This window comes from Ochotona princeps, chromosome 2 (genome assembly GCF_030435755.1).
Source record: "Ochotona princeps isolate mOchPri1 chromosome 2, mOchPri1.hap1, whole genome shotgun sequence".
NCBI classification, from domain to species: domain Eukaryota; kingdom Metazoa; phylum Chordata; class Mammalia; order Lagomorpha; family Ochotonidae; genus Ochotona; species Ochotona princeps.
This window is the reverse complement of record NC_080833.1, coordinates 43,005,751-43,029,832: the sequence shown is the minus strand read 5'-3', so window position 1 is coordinate 43,029,832 and position 24,082 is coordinate 43,005,751. Positions and strand designations below refer to the sequence as shown.

The following is a 24,082-nucleotide window of genomic DNA, read 5'->3' as shown; positions in this document are numbered from 1 at the left end:
ATTTTCCTCTTCTTCCTCTTCTTTCCCAGGTGCTTTAGAGGGGGACTCCAGTGTGGGAGCTGGCATCCTAAGGGATTACTTAACCCTTCTGTGCCATAAAACTTGCCATCGAGTATTTTAATTTTTTACTTTATTCTATAGCCTAGGTGACCAGGGAACAATTGGCTTAAAAAGTCTGGTTTTTTGAATTGTTGTTTTATTTTTTGCTTTTATAGGTAGTGATAAACATTACTGTCACCACCATGATTTTTGGTGCTGACAGTCAGCTTTCCTAGAGTTTGTTGTAATACGTTTATTTTAAAATATTCAAGAGCTGTGAATTTAGGGTCACACTTTACCACTTGCTGACGCATCTCAGTTTTTGTATCAGAGATAATCACTGTTTCCACATTAATGTACTTCTGGTCCCTTTGTTATACATGTACATGGACATGTATACCTGAAACAGTTTTGGGGTAAGAGTTTTCATATGTAGTTTCATATGACATTCAGTGACTACTTCTTTCATGTAACTTATGAGAAATTTGGTCTTTCAGGGAAAAAAAAACCTACCAGAGAGAGGAGAGACAGAAAGGTCTTTCATCTGCTGTGTCCCCTTCCCCCATCCCCCGACCTCCAACAGCCAGAGTTGGGCCGGTCTGCAGCCAGGAGTCTCTTCCCATGTATCTCATGTGGGTGCAGTTCCCAGGCACACCAGTAAATGGATAGTAAACGGGGCAGTGGAACTGAACCAGTGACCATAGGGGAAGCTGGTACTGCACACTTAACCTGCTGTGTCACAGCATGAGCCCCAAATTTTTTTAAAGACTTATTTATTTATTTATTCACTTTAAAAAATTAGGGGGAGATCTGCTGCTGCTTTACCAGACTCATTAGCAAGAATTTGTTCGAAAGTGTAGAAGCTGTGAATTAGCCCAGCGCCCATATGGGATGCTGGCATTGCAGGTGGTGGCTTGACCTGCTCTACCACAGTGCCAGCCCCCAGAGCTATCCATTTTGTATGAATTTACCAGTAGTTCATTTGTTCATGTTTTTTTTCTCTAATCTTGCTCATACCACTGAAACTGATTCTGGGGCCAACAGGGTGGCTCAAAAGGCTAATTCTAGTGTTGGCATCTCTTATGGGTGCCAGTTTATGGCTCAGCTGCTCCATTTTCCACCCACTTCCCTGCTTGTGGTTTGGAAGGGCTTTGGGACCCTACATCCACTTGGGAGACCCAGAAGAAGCTCCAGGCTCCTGGTTTTGGTTCATATCCAGTCTGTGGTAGCTATTTGGGGAGTGAGTCAGTGGATGGAAGAGTTTTTGTCACTCCTCTTCTCTATAAATCTACCTTTCCAATTAAAATAAATAAGTGTTTAAAAAACTGATCCTGTTACTCATGTCACATTTTGAATCGTAAACTGATAGGGAAAAGCAGAATGTTAGCATGGAAAAGAGATCAAAGAAATGGACACTGTGGCAAGGCTTGGCACAATATGCCACTAAGACTGTTGAAAATATTCACTGGTAAGATTTCAGAGCACTTAAATGTACATATTCAGTCAAGTGTGGCTCATGACCAAACCACAGAAATTGTGTGGGGAATTAAAATACTCTTAATCTTGGAAGCCAGAGGGGAGTTTACTAGATGTTTTCCACACACCTAATGAACTGCGTACCTACTCCCCTGGCCTCTGTGAGTCTTCATGAATAATGGTTGAGATGAGAGCTGCAGTAGGAACAAAATTGGAACTATGCCCAGTGAGAAGTTGGCAGTACCCGTGACTGCATGGAATACTGCTCCCCGCATTTTGCGGTTTAGAAATATTTGAACAAGCCATTGTAATTGAAGGTGTAGAGTTTATGAGTTTATGACTTGGTGTTCCTGTGGGCTGATTTAGGAAGTTACTGTAGGCATCTGCAGGTGTGGGAGGAAGATGTCACACCTACATGATACCTCATTGTTTGCTGTTTAGCTCCTGAAATTCCTCAAGGCAAATTAGTCCTGGTATAAGGCACAAAAGAAAGCCAGAATTTGGGAAGTTCATCTTTGACTCATTAGGTTTCTTTATGTTCTTTTCAACAATTTTTCTCAATGGTATTTTCAAGGGTGGTGGTTAGAAGGAGAGAACAGCAGATAAACCTTGTTTCAAATGTGCAGTTTTCTGATTTGGGCATCATTGTGCCCAGCCAGTGCACGCATGTTAGGGGGAGGAAGCCCATAGTCTAGAAAAGGAGGTCTCGGAACAAATTAGAATGGGGGCAACTGATGGCATATTTGACATGTGTAAAGTGATTTCTAGGGGCTTCCATGGACCAGGCCTATGCACTTGCATATAACTGAGGGAGCTTAGATGGGATGAATCAGATGGCAGAATTCAGAAGACCAGAGCCATGCACACACCTATGCACACATGAGTCAGGGCTTGGGGCCAAATTGACCAGGCTTGTGTTACCAAGAGCTTTGTTGTGGGGGCAGGTCTGGTAGGAGTTCTTTGGAGTTGCATTGGCTAGGCCATAGCACCTGCCAGTGCTTATGAAAACTGGGCCTGAGGGCTGGCTGCGCTGGTTTAGGCTGCAACACCTGCCAGCAAGAGCAGAAACCGGAGGTGGCCTAGGCCACAGCCCCACTGGTATGTGAGAACTAGGGATGGAGATGGGCCTGCTAAGGATGTGTCCCTATTAGACTGCAGCCTCACACTGTTGTGTGTGAGAGCTGGGACTGGGAGCAGGCTTTCTGTAGTTTTACTTAGACCCTTGGTCCACTGCAGTCTTGAAATACTAAGTGGAAAATTCCAGAAATAAACCATAAGTTGTGAATTGCTTGTATTGCATTATATTGCACTATTTTGTTATTGATTACTTTTGCTAATCTGTTATTGTACATAATTTAAAAATTAAGCCTTGGGACCAGCGTGGTAGCCTAGTGGATGACATCCTTGCCTTGCATGCTCTGAGATCGCATATAGGTGTCAGTTTGTGTCTTGGCTGCTCCACTTCTCTTCCAGCTCCCTTCTTATGGCCTGTAAAAGTAGTCGAGATGGCAGACCTCCACCTACACAGCAGACCTTGAAGAAGCCCCTGGCTCGTGGCTTCGTATCAGCTCAGCTCCAGCTGTTGCAGTCACTTGAGGAATAAACCAACAGATGGAGGGAGAATCTGTTTTTCCTTCTCTCTGTAAATCTGACTTTCCAGTAAAAAAAAAATCTTATTAAAAAAATTAAGCTTTAGCTTAGGCTTGTATGTGTGGGAAGGAAACATGCTCTTTAAACATGACTTCAGGCTTCCGTGGGGATCTTGGAACATATGTAAGATAAGTGGGGACTCCTGTGTTGGTGTGTATTTTTGAGCTTTCTCCACTTCTATTGTCCTTAGTGTTAAGGATTGATTGATTTTCATTTTCTTTTTCTTTTTTTAAGATTTATTTATTTTTATTGGAAAGTCAGATTTACACAGAGAAGGAGAGACAGAGACAAAGATCTTTTATCCACTGATTCACAACCCAAGAGGCCTCCATGGCTGGAGCGGAGCCTGTCTGGAGCCAGGAACCTCTTCCAGATCTCCCATGCGGGTGCAGGGTTTCCCAAGGCTTTGGGCCATCCTCATCTGTTTTCCCAGGCCACAAGCAGGGATGCAAACTGTTACCCATATGGGATTCTGGCACGTGCAAGGTGAGGACTTTAACCTCACTTTTAGGCTATTGCACTGAACTTGGTATTCATTTTCTTCTGATCAGCAAGATGCTGCCTTATGTAGAAAGACGCTAGGTAATTGTGCATCAGAACCAGTTAACACTTGAGCCGTGAGTGGTCTGTTGGTGCAGGGACTGTTTGCTTTAGCATGCTGCGAAGTGTGTCATCTGATCCTGCTCTTCTTTTATCCGTAGCAGTACAAGTTTCTGCGCTTCAGGAGATCTCTGCTGTTACTACTTAAACATAGTTGTGTGGAGTCACTGTTCCTGACTAGAAATTTCTGCATTGTATATTATTTTCTTGGTAAGAATTTCTGCTTTTTGCCAGTGTTATTATTAGCTCATAGCTCAGAAGTTGTCAGTCACAAAGTTATCTTGATTGTGTTTGTGTTTTCTAGTTGCAGCTATGTTGCTAGTCCACCTGCTTCATTTTTATTGGAGAGCATGTATTTAGTTAAGAGAAAACATTGTTAAAGAAAATAAGATACTTAGCATAACAATGCACCGTTACTCAGCTTTTCAAAAGAAAGCAAGCTTATCTTGTGCTATAATACAGATAACCTGGAGAATGTTTTGCTAACTGTGCCAGCCTAGTCATGAATGGACAGATACTGCCTGGTTTCACCTGTGTGAGGTACCTGAAGCAGTCAGACTCACAGAAACAGGCAACAGCATGGTGGTTGCTGGAACCTGGGAGTCGGGAGGAAGGGACAGTTATTCAGCAGGCAAGTGGAAATTCTAGATTCTAGAGATCTGTTGGACACTGGGTACATCATATAATCACCACATGGCTAAGGTGGCCAACTGTATGTTGCTTTTTGCCACCATAAAAAATCAACACTTTTTTAAAAAAGAAAGAAAATACTATGTCATTGGATCATTCTCTAAATTGGAAATAAAATACTGCTTTTTATGTGTTTATGATATGATACTAACACAATTACCATAAATTTGAGGTACAGCATGGATCATGGTTAGTAATAAAGACAGTTTCATTAACAACACATAATCAGACAAAACAATGCTGGGCAGTACAATTTTCTGATCATACTTTTTCTGTCAGTATAGTTTTATAAAATTGTTCTTACTGTGTAGTGGCCATCCTGTTTACTGTTTTCACCCTGTAGTTAACCTTCTAATGTTCACACTTGATTGTGATGTTACTGTAAGCATATTCCTCTCCTTTAATGTTGACACTTGGTTGTGATGTGTCACATGGCACTCAGCCTGGCCACTCCCTTGAGTAGCACCCTCGAACCGACACGTTCCTGTGCGAACCTTTTCTCCTCTAACTCTGGCTCCTATTTATATTGAAGTGGGGTATCATTTTCAGTATTTATCACTTTTCACTCCTTTGCTGTACATTCATCTTTTTTTTTCTTTTTCTCCAGTTTTCTCTACACTTCAGCTTTTTGAAGTGTCATGGTGGATTTATCCTGGGCAATAAGGAGGCAACATAAACTGCCTGCTTTTATCTGAGTAACACCAGTGAGTGGCAGTCGGCAGACAGAGCAGTGATGTTATCAGTCACAGATGGTGGCACACATCTGTCAGCTGCCTTCTGGCTCTGGGCAGCTGGGAGTGCCACCCACAGTCGCTTAGTCATACACGCTGAGATTGGAACGCTGAAACTGGGAGCCTGCTGTTTTAACCAAGCCTGGTAGCTAAAATACATGTATAGCAGAACTGAACAGAGCAAGAACTACTTGTGTTTAGAAAGTTCTCTTTGTACCTATTTCTCATCAGACAGTCTGGCATATGACCAAGGTCTTGGTGTTTCTGGGCATTTTTGCAATCTCATACAAAGAAATGTTAAGGTCTGTTACATTAAGTTCTTATGTTCCTATCTTGGTATTTTCCCCTGCAGGTCATATTCCTAAAGCCTGGATTAGTACTGCTATGGACCTTCATATAGATGAGTAAGTGATGTATAAGGAGTCTAATTATAACTGTTTCTGTCCTTTTTAGATCTTTGCTGCCTTCCAGATGTTTTTATCTATTTTGTTTTATGTTTTATTTTATTTGAAAGGCAGGGAGACAGAAACCGAGATCTTTTGTCTGTTGGTTGACTTCCCCAGTGGCTGAGTCTCCCAGGGTGGCAGGGATCCAGCTACTTGAGCCATCTACTCCCTCCCAGGGTGCATGTTAGCAGAGTATAAAAGTTGTGAGTGGAGCTGGGATTGGAATCAGCTACTCCAGGATACAATTTGGGTATCCCAAGTGATGGTATAACCCATGTGCCAAACATCACTCTCAATTTTTTTAAAGATTTTTATTGTATTTTTTATTGTAAAGTCAGATATACAGAGAGGAGGACAGACAGAGAGGAAGATCTTCCGTCATGGATTTACTCCCCAAGCAGCTGCAACAGCCGGAGCTAAGGTAATATGAAGCCAGGAGCTAGAAGCTTCTTCCAGGTCTCCCATGCAGGTGCAGGGTTCCAAGGCTTTAGGCCGTTCTCAACTGCTTTCCCAGGCCACAAGCAGGGAGCTGGATGGGAAGTGGAGCTGCTGGGATTAGAACCGGCACCCACATGGGATCCCAGTGCTTTCAAGGCGAGGACTTTAGCTGCTAGGCCACGTCGCCAGTCCCAATCACTCCAATTTTTAAAAAAAATTATATTCCTTTTTTTTAAAGATTTATTTATTTTTATTACAAAGTCAGATATACAGAGAGAAGGAAAGACAGAGAGGAAGATCTTCATCCGATGGTTCACTCCCCAAGTGAGCACAACGGCTGGTGCTGCGCCAATCCAAAGCCAGCAGCTCTTCTGGGTCTTCCACACGGATGCAGGGTCCCAAAGTTTTGAGCCGTCCTCAACTGCTTTCCCAGGCCACAAGCAGGGAGCTGGATGGGAAGCAGGGCTGCTGGGATTAGAACCAGCGACCATATGGGATCCCGGTGCCTGCAAGGTGAGGACTTTAACCACTATGCTATCACACCGGGCCCAATTGTATTCATTTCTGAATGCATATATTTTACAGTTCCAAAAATATGTATAAAGACTGCCTGTTTACAGTCACCCAGTTTCTCTTCCCAGAAATAAGCAATGCCAATCTGTTAGAGACTCTTTTATACTATATAAAAGTGGATGTTTATTTGAAAGACAGAGTTACAAAGCGAGAGATCTCTTCCACCTGCTGACTCGTTCCCCAAATGGCTTCAGTGGCCAGGGCTGGGGCAGGCTGAATGCTGGAGCCTAGAATTTGATTTCAGTCTTCCTCCTGAGTGTCGGGAGCTCAAGTGCTTGAGCCATTTTCTGCTGCTTTCCAAGACACATTAGCAGGGAGCTGGCGTGGAAGTAGAGCTGCTGGTACAGGACTCTATGTTCATGGTATATCAGCATTGCAGACAACAGCTGAACCTCCTATGTCACAGCACCAGCCCGTGTTCTCAGTCATTCTGTGGTACCTCGCACATGCTGACGCTATGTTATTACTTGAGTTTTGCCTATGAGGAAGCCAACATTGTGCAAAACCCAGCGGGCAGTTGAAGTTCACAAGTGGCAATCGTGTGGTAGCACTGGATGTGTTCTGCTTGTCCCCAGTGAGTTAGCACATAACGTTTAATCTGTGTTTTCCGAAAAAGAATGTCAGTTTCTCTCATTGTTTGTTTTAAATTACTGATTATTCCTCTGAGAAACTTTGTTTCTGAAAGATTTATCTAGTTATTTGAAAGTTACGCATAGGAGAGACAGAAATCTTCCATCTGCCGGTTCTCTCTCTAGATGGCAGCAGTAGTTGGGCTGGACCAAACTGAAGCCAGGAACCAGGAGAACTTCATCCTAGTCTCCCACCTGGGTAGCAGGGGTTAAAACACCTGGGCCATCCTCCTCTGCTTTCCCAGGCATGTTAGCAGGAAGCTAGATCAGAAATGGAGCAGCTGGGACATGAACTGGCACCTATACGGGATGCCGGTGTTACAGTGGCAACTTTACATGCTGTACCACACCACATCATACTACAAACACCAACAACACCAGCCTCACCCTCCACTCAGTTGTTTGTTAAAAAGATTTATTTATTTGTTTGAAAGCCAGAGTTGCAGGGGGAAGTAGAGAGGATAGGTGTTCCATCCGCACATTCACACCAAGTGGTTGTAATCCACTGGGAAGCTTTGTATTCTATGTAAAATTCACTATGTCCACTTTTGGGGATGGGGATATTGGTATGGATGAGTAGTTAAGAGATGAGTTCCTTTTTAACAATATAGATTTCTATTTCTCACTTTTCAAGTTCCTAAGTAACATTTTCTTTGGTGTTCTCTTTAATTGCTAAGTATAAAACAAAATGCATAGATTATTTTATCATTTTCAGATTTATTTTAAAATATTGTTATTTATTTATTAAAAAGGCAAGCTGGAGAGGGATGAGGAGAGACAGAATCTTCTATCTGCTGATTCTCTCCCCAGTTGGCCACAGTGGTCAGTGCTGTGGATGTTGGGTCCCAAGCACTTAGACTGTCTTCTGCTACTTTCCCAGGCAGATTAGCAGGGAGCTGGATCGGACGTGGAACAGCCAAGAATTGAATTAGCACCCATATGGTATACTAGCGCACTGGTGGAGACTTTATCTGTAGTGCCAAAATGCCAGCCCCATATTATATTCAGGTTTCAAGCTGAATCAGATGGCAAGAGAAATTAATGCTATTTGATGAAAGTTTCATCAAATAACATTGTTTTAAGAGCATTTATTTATGTATCTAAAAGATGGTACAGAGAGAGGAAGAGATAGAAAGAGATTTTCCATCTGGGGTTTACTTCTCAGTGGCTACAGAGGCCAGAGTTGGGCTGGTCTGAAGTCAGGAGAGAAGAGCTGCTTTCAGGTATGCCATGTGGGTGCAGGACCCAAGCATTTGAACCATCTGCTTTTTCCAGGTATATTAAAAGGAAGTTGGATAGGAAGTGGAGCAGCTGGGACATGAACCGTTGTCCATAAGGGATGCCAGCATCATAGATGGTGCTTTTATCTGTTCCAACATAGTACCAGGCTCTAGTCTGTCTAACAACTTTCAAGAAATATTTTGGGGCCTGGTGCAATAGCCTAGTGGCTAAATCCTCACCTCATGGGTGCTGGTTTGTGTGCCGGCTGCTCCACTTCCCATCCAGCTCCCTTCTTATGGCTGGGGAAAGCACCCATGTGGGAGACCCAGACGAAGCTCCTGGCTTCAGATTGGCTTGGCTCCCGTTGTTGCAACCACTTGGGGGAGTGAACCAGTAGACAGAAGACCTTTCTCTGTATTTCCTTCTCTCTGTTTATCTACCTTTCCAATAAAAATGATAAGATAAAACTTAAAAAATATTTTGTTGGAGTTGTTCTCTTGTGCAATGGGTTCAGCTGCTTGGGGCACCTGCATTCAGTATAGAGCACTGATTTGAGTTTTAACTATTTCTGATCCATTTCATTCCAACGCTCATAAGATGGCAGTGGAAGATGGCACAATTACTTGAGTCCCCATTATGCCGGACAATCCTAATACACGCTGCTGTAAATCTTAGCCCTAAAAGTAAAATGGAGATGGAGACACTATTAGGTGGTTAGGGACGAAACTGATAGTGGGACAGTAGTGCTGCATGTACCCTGGCAGGCTCATGGATTCAGATGCCTGCCTTCCCGGGTACTTGTACTGTTTAGGATGATGATTTTGCTCATTGATCTGTTTGAGATTTCAGTAAAATAGCAGTGTTTGTACTATTTACTGCTCTGACAGTTTCTTAAATTGTTCTAAAAAAGTAAAGATCATTAGTTTGCAATACCATTTTGAAATTGTTCTTAATATATGAAAATAAAGCAATTCTGTTCCAGAAATGCCATTCATGATTAGTGGTTTTAAGTATTAAACAGTAGAACAGCAGTGACAGACTTTCACTTCGCCCCAAGGAGGGTAAACAAAGTGTCCACATTGTGGGCTAGTGCCCTGGTGTGGTAGGTTAAGCCTCCACTTGCAATGCCTGCAGCGCCCTTATGGGTGCCAGTTCAAGTCCCAAGTGCTCCACTTCTGCTCCAGTTCTCTGATAATGCACCTGCGAAAGCAACAAAAGATAGCCCAAGTCCTGGGGCCTCTGTACCCACGAGGAAGACTCAGAAGAAGTTCCAGACTCCTGGCTTCAAACTGGCCCACAGTGGCCATTGTGGCCATTTGGGAAGTGAACCAGCAGATGGAAGATCTTTCTCTCTTGCCTTTTCTGTAAATATTGCCATCCAAATAAAAACAAATAAATCTTATGTATGAACAAAGTATTCACACTATTATTTGGAAGTAAGATTTGTTTCTTAGAGTCCCAAATCTCTGAATGCTTTACATTGTATTTTCCTACAGGTTTTAGTCACTAAATTAGCAATTTCTGCTTCCATAGGCGGTCCCATAGGCCTCTTGACACTGTGAGTGGCCTCTTGAATCCCTCACTGCTCTACCATGTTTGGCTCTGTGGAGTCTTCCTGCTGATGACTTGGTATATCTCCTGGATGCTTTTCAAAATCTATGCCACTGAGGTTTGTATTGAGCTTCCTGTTAATATTTCTGTTTTGGAGTGCACAAAATTATACTTGGTAGGGCATAGATCCTTGTGCTGAACCCAGAGCAGTTGGAGTAAGTTGGTCTTATGTTTCTCTGCTGAAGCTGTATTAGGAGCAAGTCCTTTATAACCCTCATTTACTGTAATTTTTGTTTTTCCCCTTAAAGGAAAGAGTTGGTATCCATTTAGTTTTGGGAAATTATACTGAAGAACTGTTAGGTTGTTACTGTGCTGTGTTCATCCTTCTGGAGAATTCTTTATTGAGGATATACTAAATGAACCTGTATTTTCAAGTAGTTTTGTATACTATTGACATAAACACTATTAAAATATCTAGGCTGCTTGGCTGCCCTGAGGGAGGGGGGCTTGCTGTATGCCTTCAAGACCCCTGCCTGGAAGCTTTTCGGACCTTTCCTGGATAAGAACAGCTGAGTACATTGGCTCCCAGGAGTGGAGGGAAGCACAGCAGGCCTCTAGGACCACCCCATCCTGGAGGTTAGGTTTTTTGACCTGCACGGGTGCTTGTAGTCAGGCTGCATGACTTCCCCCGAAGAGCCCGGGTGGCTCGGGTGCCAAAGTTGCTGGGCAAAGCCCCTCAGGCTGCCCTGCAGCGCACCCTCAGAGGACTGATGGGATCACACAGGAGATAGTGAAGGTTGACTTGTGATTTTTATGCCCAGGTTAGGAGTTACAACTGAGGAACTTCCATAGATAAGTCCATGACATATGTATGTAAGTAGAGGACTGACCCAAATTGGTTTGGAGGTGAGAACAAGAATGAGAGAAGTGGTTCTGATAGAAGTGGTTCTGTGGGGGCAATGTGGGCTCACCCCTGTGGGACTGCAATCTCTGCTGGTTCACCCAAGAACTGCAGATAGGGTTAGGTCTTGCTGGGGAGCTAAGAGGGCACCCCAACTGGGTTTGGGTTCCCGCTGCTGAGAACGAGAGTAGGATGGAGGGCAGCAGGCATGGCTGTACATGGCTACAGACTGCACCGGCATGGGTGTGCACTGGGACTGTGGAGCGACAGATTGGGCTTGGCTGCAGTCTCCACTGTTGCTCGTGAGAGCCAGGTTGGGTGTAGAAAAGGCCAGGCTAGGTCTTGTCTCCCACTGAACTATGTGAAAGCTGTGTCTGGGCTTGTACCCAGTTGCAGCACTCAACAACAAGAACCAGAATGGATGTGGCCAGTTGAACAAGGCCACTGTTCTTGTCAGGACAGGAGGTAGACAAAGTTAACCTGGACCAATGACCCACTGGTATGCGCAAGAACTGCCACTGGGAGAAAACTCAATGGAGGAGCTTGAGAAACTCATTTAGTGGGATGCAGTCGCTGCAGGTGAGCGCAAGAAGCATGACAAGGAGCAGCCTAAACCATGCCAGGCATGCATGTGAGTCAGGTCTGGCGACAGACCAGTCTGGGCCAGCACATAATACCCGGTGGCAGATCTGAGAACGGAAGTAGGGGGCAGAAGGGGCCAGATGGGGCCACAACACCAGCCAGTTCACATTGGGACCAGGACAGCAATCAGACTGGGCTGGGCTGGGCTGGAGCACCCACCAGCAGGAGCTGGAACAGGGAGCAGACTAGACTAGGCCAGGCTGTGCAATAAGATTGAGGATGCTGAGGTAAGGTGAGTTATGCCAGCTCAGATCCAGTGGGGGCCGGATACTTGAGTCCCAAGGACAGGGGATCTGACAGGGCTCGGGTAATTTGGCTCAGGCCCTGGGGCCCACCTGTGTGGTGGGGGTTGGGTTCCTGAGTTCTGGGGATAGGGGAACTGATGGGGTGTGGGTTGCTTGACCCAGATACTGGGGCCTGCCTTCTAGGTGGGTGTTGGTTTTATGAACCCTGGGATGGGGAATCTGGCGGGGCTTGGGTCGCCGGGCCCAGGTCTCGGGGCCCAGCTACTAGGTGGGTTTGTGAGCTCCAGATTTGGGGGATCCGATGATGCTTGGGATGCCTGGCCCGGATACCTGGACTTGCCTGCAAGAACATGTCCTACTTAATGAAAAAGGTGGAGCAGTGGACACAGGTCCTGTTGTGAAAGGAGAATATGGCAGCACATTTGGTGCTGTAGCAGAAGAAGGAGAACTGGGCAAACTGGAGAACTACCCCAAACAAACAATGACAGCAAAAAATCTCAGTGAATGAGCCAGTGGACATTCAGTGGTGACAATGGACATTGGGAGGGTAACTTCATCTTTGGATTGGTAAAGTTGGCAGCATTTCGGAACTATCCAAACCGCTTCGACAGAACCCTCTGAATATGTACACATTGAGATTCTGAGTTGATATGAGGTGGTGGTTCCTCATCCCTGGGTTCTGAGATGTGTATAAAGTCATGTGTGGTTTCCCTCTTTGTCTGTCCCCTTGCCCCAGGAACAATAAGAAGAAATAGCAAATTTGGAAGCAATGAATTTACCCGTTTTTCCCTCAACCTTGATCCTTGCCACCCTGATCAACCATGTAATCATAATTAAAAATAAAATAAATAAAAAATCTAAGTACATGACAAGAAAATATTGGGCTTTGGAGAAAAGTTTGAATGTTTATATTCTATCACTTTGAAGCTTGAGGTGATATTGGTAATTCTCACAAAAGTCTTTGCAGTAAGTGAGAATTGTATTTTTTTTTAATCATTCAAATGCTGGTCTTAGAATGCTAGCATTTGTATTTTATTTACCAGTCCTGCAAGTTTGTATTTTTGTATTGTAGTGGCTTCAGAGACCTTTTTCTATGAAACTAGAAGTCCTGGTGTAATAATATTGGGACAGTAAAGATTTTTTTAAAAGATTTATTTATTTTTATTACAAAGTCAGATATACAGAGAGGAGGAGAGACAGAGAGGAAGATCTTCCGTCTGATGATTCACTCCCCAAGGGGCCACAACGGCAGATTCTGTGCCAATCCAGACCCAGGAGCCAGGAACTTTCTCCAGGTCTCCCACACAGGTGCAGGGTCCCAAGGCTTTGGGCCGTCCTCCACTGCTTTCCCAGGCACAAGCAGGGAGCTGGATGGGAAGTGGAGCTGCCAGGATTAGAACCAGCGCCCATATTTGATCCCAGCACCTTGAAGGCGAGGACTGTTAGCCGCTAGGCCACTGCACCGGACCAAAGTAAAAATTTTGAAAGTCATGCTTGGATTTGTAGAACTTAATCTAGTTTTGCCATGAGTGCTAAAGATACTAGTTTGGCTGTGTTGTCACCTTTTCTAGTAAATTTAAATTGATGCTTGTGTGTGTAACAAGGTCTGAAAGTAGTCCTGCTCATAGTGTTTCTCTTTGTCTTTGGTAGGCACATGTGTTCCCTGTGCAGCTCCCATTTGCAGAAGAGTCAGACGAATGCCTGCCGAAGGTCTTGAACAGCAACCCTCCCCTCATCATCAAGGTGCCATGGCCCTGGCTGTGCTTGTTGTACCTTCACCTGTGTACCTCTCACTTATCTGACAGGAGGGATTTTACTTAGAATGTTGAAGCATTCAGAAAATATTTGAGGGCTTAGAATATTCTAATACTGGTATTACAAAAATCACCTACCTACAGATGGTGCTTTTTCACTTCAAGTGAATGTTACAGTGTGTATACAGCCTAGCTAATTCTATATTCAGAAATGATTCAAAAGCGTTTGTAAGCGTAAAATATCCTGATATCCAACTATAGGCAAGAACTTTTCACAATTACTGTTGAATTTTTCAGTGCTAAATCTAAACACTTTTCATCATGTAGTGTTTATTGGCTTTTAAAATCACATGTAGTGACTGGTGGTGGTTAGAGATTTAGGGATTTCTCTTCAAATATGAATAACTGATAATGATCCTAAAACAAAACAGAATCAAAAGAATTTAAAGAAATTGTAGTGAGTTTACAAGTAGTGAGTTTACATATTTTTTAATTCATATAGTAATTTGAGATTTTAAAGTATATCATTTTAAAGTATGTGTGATTCTTTGAAAAGATTATAATACTTTAAAAAGAAAAGAATGGAAGATTTTGAACACTCTTTAGAGAAATTATAAACAAGTAAGAAAGGGGTTCTAATTACCTTTTAAACATGAATTGTGACTAATCTGTAGTATAAACTTGGAGTTACCCACCTGCTTATTAACAGGTCTTTCTTTTTAGTGAGCAGGTGTCAGTCACTGCTAGTTGCTTTCAGTGGGATGTCTAAGGCACAGCATAGCTTGATGGAAAAGACAGGCACATAAAGTGATTAGAAAATACTGTGGCAAGTGCAGTGGGGCCATTTAAACTGCTTGGCCCAAATGAGAAAGCTGCTCAGATCTGAAGATCAGTGAAGAGTTTTGCTAGGGAAACAAATTGTGTGTTTCTGGTGTATTTGGCGCTGAGTTTTCGTGTGGTGGTGAGTACCATGTGGTAGCAAGTTCTCAGTTTGGTGAGTGGAAGCAGATGAGACAGACAGGGCAGTGAATACATTTTGTTAGGCGTTACAGTTGAGAATTGTGAGTGTGAGTTTGTGTAAGGGAGACCAGGGAAAGTTCCAAGAGGAAGTGGTGTTTTAAGTCCCCAGCACACTCCAAGAGGTAGTAAACAGAGAGTAGTTCTTAAATGGAAGGTGGGGGAGGCAACACATTGGGTCCATAGAGCAAATTTCCTAGAAGTCATTTGGTCTGGCCATGTCAAGGCAAGACTCCACAATGAATGTATAGCAGCTTAATTTTTAAATTTTAAGTTTAAAAAGAGATTTGTTGGGCTCGGTGGCGTGGCCTAGCGGCTAAAGTCCTCACCTTGAACGCACCAGGATCCCATATGGGCGCCGGTTCTGATCCCTGCAGCTCCACTTCCCATCCGGCTCCCTGCTTGTGGCCTGGGAAGGCAGTTGAGGATGGCCCAATGTTTTGGGACCCTGCACCCGCATGGGAGACCCGGAGGAGGTTCCAGGTTCCTGGCTTCAGATTGGCGCAGCACTGGCTGTTGTGGCTCACTTGGGGAGTGAATCATCAGACGGAGGATCTTCCTCTCTGTCTCCTCTCTGTATATCTGACTTTGTAATAAAAATAAATAAATCTTTTGAAAAAAGAGAGATTTGTTTATTTAAAAAGTGGAGTTAGAGAGAGAGAGAGAGAGAGATCTTCAATTACTGATTCACTTTGCGCATAGCCACAACAGCTGGGAGGTTAGGTCGGGCTGAAACCCAAACCTGGAACTCCGTCTGGGCCCCCCACTTGGACATCTGCTGCTGCTTTCCCACACACATTAACAGGAAACTGATGTGAAATGGAGCAGCCTGGACCCATAAACAAGTGCTCACATGGAATGTTGGCATCACAGGTGGCTTAAGTGTTGCTGGCCTCTTAAGTTGATAGTTTTTTGTTACCTGTGAGTAATGTAACAAATAACAAACTTGCCATTGGCACAGAGTTCCTTAGCTTTGTCTGGATCCTGCAGTGGACAGCAAGAGTAGAATCAGGAAAGGAAGGAAAGTCTGAAGGGAAGATTATGATGCTGGAATATTGCTTTGATGCAGAAGCCCATCTAAATTGTTCTAGGATGGACAGGCATGTCTTGCCTAATGGTAGGGATAGCTTCTGAGAAATGCATTGTTAGGGGATGTCTTTATTGTGCAGAAATGCTTATAATGACACCAGGAGATTTAGTCTCACAGGGCCACCATCATAAGTGCAACTAGTTATTTACCAAAATGTTATCAGCACATAATTGTATAATAATGTGCCCAATTTATAAGTTTTATGTAGACGTTATATCAAATAATGTGTGTGTGTTTTGTTTTTTTTTCTTTTAGTATTTAGCCTTGCAAGACCTGATGTTGCTTTCTCAGTATTCTCCTTCACGAAGACAAGAAGTTTTTAGCCTTAGCCAGCCAGGTATTACTGAAAGTAACAAATCTGATTAAGCATGTCTGTGCAGAAAGTGTTCCACTTCAAGTTTTGGAGAGGGAGATATTTAAGAAAATACCCCACATCAGGGTGTCTATTAAATTAACTATGATTTAAATATTATACAACTTTAAGTGTTTTTATTGATGTGGTTAGAATTTGTCATTAGGAAGGGTTTTTGTTTGTTTTTTTAACTTCATTTATTTGAAAGGCAGAATAGCACAGAGTTTTTTCACTGGTTTACTCTCTAAGCAGTTGCAACAGCCAAATTTGGGCAGGCTGAAGCCTGGAGACAGGCTGGATCCAAGTCTTCCAGCAGGGTAGTGGAGGCCTAAGTACTTGGGCTATCTGTTGCTGCCTTCACAGGCTTATTGGCAGAAAGCTGGGCAGGAAAGGAGCAGCTAACTCAAGCTGGTGTTCTGATAAGGGACACAGTGTTGCAGGCAGCACCTTAACTTGCTGTGCCATCAAACTAACCTCAAGGGACGGGGGAATAAATATATATAGTTTTGTTATTTTTATTTTTATTGGAAAGTCAGATTTATACAGAGAAGAGAAGGGGAGATTAAGATCTTCATTCCGGCCTGGCACAGTAGCCTAACAGCTAAAGTCCTTGCTTTGCACATGCCAGGATCCCATAGGGGTGCTGGTTCTAATCATGGTGGCCCAGCTTCTCATCCAGCTCCCTGCTTGTGGCCTGGGAAAGCAGTTGAGGATGGCTCAAAGCCTTAGGAACCCCTGCACCCGCATGGGAGACCTGGAAGAGGCTCCTGGCTCCTGGCTTTGGATTGGCGCAGCTCCTGCTGTTGTGGTCACTTGGGAAATGAATCAATGGATGGAAGATCTTCCTCTTTGTGTCTCCTTCTCTCTGTAAATCTGACTTTCCAATAAAAATAAAATATATCTTAACTAGAAAAGAAGAGATACTTCTTAGAGATGCTTCTACCACTTCTGTTTATATATTTAAAAAAAAGAAAAAAGATCTTCATTCCGCTGAATCACTCCCCAAGTGGCCACAGTGGCTGGAGCTGAGCTGGTCCAAAGCCAGGAGGCAGGAGCCTCTTTCATGTCTCCCACATGGAAGTGCAGGGTCCCAAGGCTTTGGGCCGTCCTCGACTGCTTTCCCAGGCCACAAGCAGGGAGCTGGATGGGAAACAGAGCAGTTGGGATGCAAACTGGCACCCATATGGGATCCGGGCATATACAAGGCAAGGATTTTAGCCATTAGGCTGTTGCGCTGGATCTAGGAAAAATACTTTTAAACTTTTTTATGTTTTAGCTCCCTCAGTACTGTTGCCTGAAGAGATGATGTAAGAGGTTGACAGTTTGAGAACAGCAAAACACAGTTTATAAATCCTAGAAGTTTTCATACTGGCTAGGATCTTTTGAAATCATATGAGCTAAACTCCAGCTGGGAGATCTAAGTCCCAAAGATGAAGCGATTTAAATGAAACTAATGTTTGAATTAGAGTAAGGATTCCGTCATTTGACTCCCAAGTCCAGAGCTGTTCTGCTCTGCTCCCTTTGAGAAGAGGAGGGAGGACTCGGGCTCACTGGCAACCCATGGCTGCTCCTGGCAGCTCTGACTCACTCCCTGCCATTGCTTGCCGGCTGCCCAAGGCGCGGCCCTGCCAGTGCTCACTGTGCCTGGATCCCACAGCTCCATGCCAGCCACCAAGGTGGAGCGAGAGTCCATTGAGCTTCCCATCTCCATTCTGATGAGCTGTTTATCCTCCTTGCCAGTTCTCCGATTGTGAAATAAGCTCTTTTGGAAATGAAATCCATTTATATAAAAATATAATTATTGATGCCACTTCCCTTTTTGTAGCTTAAGAAATACGGATTAACTGTAACGGTACTTTTCTACCAGACTTGGGTTAATGCAGGAATTCTATGTATGTTAAATATTTAGAGGGAGTTTCAAGTAAACTGCAGCAGGAGGGCCTATGCCTGAGAACCTGCCTTCTGGGGCATGTTGTTAACAATGTAACCAGACAGTTGCACTGTTCCCAGTCCTGAGTTAAAGAGGCACATAACATCCTGACACCTGTTGAAGGGGAATTTTGTATATGTGTTTGTTTCCAAGTTAAGTGGTGTGGTTTGACACAATGAAGCCTGATTGGTTTTTAATGACCACTCTAGGAGACAAAGATCTTAGAAAACCAACAGATAATGAGACATAAATGAGTTTTTAAAGGAATGGGGAGTAGGAATTATGATAATTTATGTCAAATTATAAGCTAGCAGATTTATAAACACTTCAAGTATAAGGTATGGTCATTACCAAATAAAGAGTCACTCTGACTCAGGCAATACCACATCGGGACTTTGATGTCCAGTAGTCCCTGCTCATCCAAGGAGGTATGACAAAGACTTCCAGGGGTTGCCTTAAACTGATCACATTGAAGCATGTATATGCTTACCTGTATGAGAAAGTTTAATTTTTAAATTAGGCATAGTAAGGGATTATCAGCAGCTTACAATGACAGTTACAACAACATACTGTAATAAAATTGCTAGCACTTCTACTCTTGTGCTTTGGGGCCTTTATTAAGTAAAATAATACAAGCTGGCATAGTGCCACACTTGAACTGCTAAGACAAGTGTTTGTGACTAATTGGCAGATGGTGCACACAGTGTAAAATTTTGACTTGTTCTAGAAATCTGTTAGTGTCAGACTCTAGAAAGTGGAAATACTGATAAGGAGGATGACTGTAAATCAAATACAAGGAAGCACAATGAATCAGATATAACAGCTTAGAAGTCCCCAGGGAACAGCTCATTAACTGGCCCTATTTCCATTGTCTGAGTTCATGTTCCATAGTCTAAGCAGTCTATATTCAGTGCTGCTGAACAGGTAACTGTGATCTTCCATACTTCAGCCACGGTCATGTGTTTGGTTTGATTTTGGTCATCAAATAGAGGCTTTGTATGCTAAAATAGCAAGTTTTTTGCTTGTAGACTTTTTGGGAAATTATCTCTTCCAGGTATTTATTGAATTCCTGTTGTGTATTAGATGGCACAAAATCTGAGTAATATTTTGAGTAAAGAAAATGGGCCTTGACGTGACGTGTATTGTAGCATTTCTTATTGACCATTCCCCCACAACCCCTCCCCCTCCCTGTGCACACACTTTGAGAAGAGGATATAAGGTTATCAGAATTTTAAAAGCTGCTCTTTGGCTCTCCTAGGTGGACATCCCCATAACTGGACAGCTATTTCAAGAGAGTGTTTGAACCTTTTAAATGATATGACTCAGAAACTGGTTCTGTTTCAAGAGGTTGCTGCTACGAATGGGAGAGTGTCTTCATCTTACGCAGTGGAACCCAAGAAGTCGATTTCTGCAGGTAACTCCTATTACTGCTGAGAGAGGACAGCATTTACATTGTATTTCCTGTAAAGATGACACAAGTTTAGCCTAAGGATATTTACCTGGGTGTGGGATATATATTTTCAGGAAAAATCAAACCAACATGTGGAGTGTTATATTGAACCAAGGAAAAGACCTAGATATCATTGTATATTGAAAACATCATTTACTGTACACCATAAACCTATATAGCTTTAAAAAAAAAAAGTAAGCCCAGTGTTTGTGGTATTTAAAAGGCTGATGTGGTTGGTCATCAGGTAGAGAGTTTCAGCCTACCTCTGGTACACAGCCAGGTGAATCTTTCAAGCGAGCTCTGGCTGCTGCTGCTGGTTCAGAGAAGAATAGGAGGAGTGATCAAATGATTTGTTTCAAGATGGCCCACTGAAGTGTTGGTAAGGACTCTCCATTTGAAGGTAAAAGCCAAGAGGAAGAGGTGCAGGTGAAGGTCCCTGACCTTTTGACCAGATCCCTGCAGGAGGAGCTGCCTGGGAATGTGAGACTGACAGAAAGACTTAACATTTAGGTGCCTTTGTAGCCAGACATTTTATAATATGGGGTGAGATCGCACGGTAAGGACAGCGGTAGACGTGAGAGCCTGGCTTCCATTGAAACAGACCTGGGCGGAGGCTCTCTTCTCTCTGATGTGGCAGCTGAGGCCAGTGTCTGAATTACTGATTGTTTTTAAGGAGAAGTCTGAGATTCAACAAAGTTTTAGGTTATCTACTCCCCAAGCGGCCTCAGCGGCTGGAGCTGACCCAATCTGAAGACAGGAGCCAGGAGCTTCTTCTGGGTCTCTCATGCTGGTGCAGGGTCCCAAGGCTTTGTCGCAGTCCTTGACTGCTTTCCCAGGCCACAAGCAGGGAGCTGGACGGATAGTGGAGCCGCCAGGTTAGAACCGGCGCCCATATGGGATCCCGGCACATTCAAGGTGAGGACTTTAACCTCTATGCTATTGCGCCAGGCCCCACAGGTGACAGTTTAACTGGCTGGCCTGTGGTGATAGCCCGTGGCATTTCTTTTTTTTTTTTTAATTATTGGCGTTTAATTCTTATTGTGGTTTTTTGAAGAAGGTATAGACTTTCCTATTGTTGTTGATTTGTCCTTGTGTTAGAGAACCAGGAAAAAGTTCTTTGTTTTTATACAATAGACACTGTCAATTGTTAGATTTATAGTATGATTTTTAATGTTGATTGGTCAGATTTATAGGGACCAATTTATGGATAATCTGTATAAATTAGTGTTGAGTTTCGTTAATTTGAAAGAACTTTGGGAAATATGAAACAAGATTTGTGCTTTCTCCTGTGTCTTTTTTTTTTCAAGATATATTGTTATTTTTACTGGAAAGGAAGATGAGATTTATGGAGAGTAGAGACAAAGATCTTCCATTGCTAGTTCACTCCTCAAATGGTCACAAAGACTGGAGCTGAGCTGATCCAAAGCCAAGAGCCAGGAGCCTCTTCCAGGTCTCTCACACAGCTGCAGGTCCCAAGGCTTTGGGCCATCCTCTACTGCTTTCCCAGGCCACAAGCAGGGAGCTGGAAGGGATGTAGAGCGGCTGGGGCACAAATTGGTGCCCATATGGGATGTCAGTGCTTGCAAGGTGAGAATTTACCCGTTCAATCATTGCGCCAGGCCCTCTCCTATGCATTTTTGCCATGTAAATTTAGTATGTTTAGTTACATTAATATTACAGTGACAACTTGCAGCAAAACTGACAAGATTGTGGGGGTTTTGTTTGTTTTTAAAGGTGTATTATTTATTTGAAAGGTGTAGTGACAGAGTGAAAGAAAGAGGAAGATAGGAAGGTAGTTTACTCCCCTGGGCTGGCATAGGCCTAAGCCAGGAACTTCCACATGGATGACAGGGCCCTAAGTACTCGGACCATCATCTGCTGCCTTCCTAGGTACGTTCCCAGGGAGCTGAATTGGAAATGGAGCAGCCAAGGCTTGAACCATTGCAAGTGGTGACTTAACCACTCCACCACAGTGCCTGTCCTTGGAGAGATGCTAATGCTTCTCTGGGCCAGTCCTGGCTGTTTCAAACTTCTTAAAATTTTGTTGAATTTCAGACTTCTTCAGTTGTTGCCGCATAAAAAAGAATGTGTACTGATGAGTTAACTGGAAAAAGCTCAGTTAGAGACAGTGGCCTAGGAGATGAAGAGATATTCCTGAAAGGGAAACAAAGAAAAGGCTGCACCAGTCCCACAAAGGTGTATAGAGTGCCTGGCATGGTCACTGAAATGCAGTGGTAAAGCTGCCACCTTGAGCCTGTAAACCCCAGTGAGCACTTTCTGCTCAGCCTTGGGAGCTGTGGCGTGCAGTGCATCGGTGGGTCTGGAACTCTAGAACCTCCATGATCACCTGGCTGCCTGAAGGTTTCCTGCTCAGCTCTGGATTTTTTTTTTTTTTTTAGCAGAAGAAACTGCCTTCCAGACACCAAAATCAGGCCAGAAGCCTCGGCCTTCGGTGCCATCGTTGGTTAAAACGTCGCTGTTTTCTTCAAAGCTGCCTCCACCTGATGTTGCCAGTCCCATTGGGAGTGCATTTGGCTCCAGTGTGGTGGATCGCATGGCCGGGATTTTGGATGTGAACACATGCTATGGATCCCCGCAGAGCCCTCGGCTGGTCAGGAGGGGTCCCCGGCTGTGGACCTCAGCAGCTGGTGAGGAGGCTAGTTCTGCACTGTAACATGCTCTGGTGGGAGAGGTGCTATGGCCCAGGTTCTAACTCACTGGCATTTTGTTTCCAATGTATAGATGAGCAAATGATGGAATTTCCTAATCCTTCTCCCTATACCCCAGTTCGAGCTGAGGGTAAGACAGCGAGTGAGCCCAGCGTGATTTATTCATGGATTCAGAATAAACGTGAACAGGTATGATGATGTGGTTGTAGGATTTACATTTCCATGTAATGTTGAGAACGTAAAGGATCCCATACCACCATGTCATTAGAAATAAATAGGATTGTTGGTTTTTTTGTTGTTGATTTTTTTTTTAGTGCTTCACATATTAAGTTGGCCAAAATGAAATTGCTAATATTTGACTGTTTTTGAGCTAAATGCTTTGTATTTTTGTATGGTTTAACTCAGTTTAATGCTTTTAACCTGTGAATTCTTTCCTTTAAGAAATATTAGGCTTCTTTTTGTCTGCAGGGTGTGGTTTTAGGTACTGGAAAGAGAGCAAACAAAACAAGGTCCTTGCCCGTATAATGTGCACGTGCTAGCAAAGGGAAACAGATAAGCAGCCAGATGTATTATACTGTGTTCTTTGAACTAAAAAGCATTGATTATAAGATTGATTTTATGTACTATTAAGAAAATTGCCTAGACTATGACATGCTTTTAATTGTAAGATGTACACTGAAAAATCATGTTTTATATGAAAACCATTCTTGACAAGGGAAAATCTCATTTGCTTAAGTGTTATACAGAAAAATGGAGCAGACCAGGGTCTTAGTACCTAAATTAAGTGGGAGAACCATTTTTGTCCAATGATCAGGGAATGTCTCATTGATAAGGTGACAGCTGATGAGACAGGGAGCAGCAAAAGGCAGAATTTGAGACAGTAGTGTGCTTGGTCTCTGGCAGGAACAACATGGGCTCTAGGATGGTTCGAGCAGAGTTGGTGAGGGATGGAGTGGCAGATGGGTGAAGAGTTCCCAGTACGGGCACTGGGATCTCCATTAATTTTTTTTATATATATATATATATTTTTAAGATTTATTTCTATTACAAAGTCAGATATACAGAGAGGAGGAGAGACAGAGAGGAAGATCTTCCGTCCGATGATTCACTCCCCAAGTGAGCTGCAACGGGCCGATGCGCGCCGATCTGATGCCGGGAACCAGGAACCTCCTCCAGGTCTCCCACGCGGGTGCAGTGTCACAATGCATTGGGCCGTCCTCGACTGCTTCCCCAGGCCACAAGCAGGGAGCTGGATGGGAAGTAGAGCTGCCCGGGACTAGAACCGGCGCCCATATGGGATCCCGGGGCGTTCAAGGCGAGGACTTTAGCCGCTAGGCCACGCTGCCAGGCCCTCCATTAATTGTTAAGAGTGACTTTGCTGCAGCTGAGATGAAAGGACACTGTGGTGTTCTACCCATGAGAATGATAGGATGTAATTTATATTTTATTGCTGTGTAAGCTGTGTTGAGACCAGACTGTTAGTAGAAACCAAAGAATAGTGTAAAGACTATTGCCATACACTAGTGAGGGATAGTGTTATCTAAGGCCAGAATGATTGTGAGTGGGGGCAGGAAGAAGATGGGGAAAGCAGTGCTGCAAGGGCGCAGCAGAGTCTGGACATGTATTTTCAGGTAGATGTACTAGAGTCTGCACAAAGAAAAGAATTAGTGTTGACTGATTTTTGTGCCTAAGGATCAAGAATACTTTAGTTGCCATTAATTGAGTGATTTGCCAGTGGTCACTGAGGAGGAGATTTGATGGAGATGAGAATCAAGAGTTTGGTTTGGGACATGTCAATTTTGATAGACCTATTGAACAACCAAGTGGAATAAGAAATAAGGTATATGTGTGAATAATAAGGAAAGTTGTGTCCTAGAGATATAGACTTTGGAATTGTCAGCATATGGGCAGTGTTTAAACCCAGGAGACTGGATGCAGACTCTTGGGTAGAGGTGCAGGAGAAAAGAAATTCTGAAACTGGGGTCCTC

At 43.6% G+C, this 24,082-nt stretch overlaps 1 protein-coding gene across 1 annotated transcript in view; it reads left to right on the top strand.

Moving 5' to 3' along the window:
* The window catches only part of NDC1 (NDC1 transmembrane nucleoporin), a 55,685-nt gene that overhangs the window by 14,344 nt on the left and 17,259 nt on the right, over nucleotides 1–24,082 (top strand). The window contains exons 6-13 of the mRNA XM_004588688.3: nucleotides 3,867–3,975; nucleotides 5,539–5,590; nucleotides 10,027–10,162; nucleotides 13,483–13,575; nucleotides 15,949–16,030; nucleotides 19,234–19,389; nucleotides 21,828–22,073; nucleotides 22,168–22,283. Coding sequence (XP_004588745.2) covers nucleotides 3,867–3,975; nucleotides 5,539–5,590; nucleotides 10,027–10,162; nucleotides 13,483–13,575; nucleotides 15,949–16,030; nucleotides 19,234–19,389; nucleotides 21,828–22,073; nucleotides 22,168–22,283 — 990 coding nt within the window. The remainder of the gene's footprint in view (nucleotides 1–3,866; nucleotides 3,976–5,538; nucleotides 5,591–10,026; nucleotides 10,163–13,482; nucleotides 13,576–15,948; nucleotides 16,031–19,233; nucleotides 19,390–21,827; nucleotides 22,074–22,167; nucleotides 22,284–24,082) is intronic.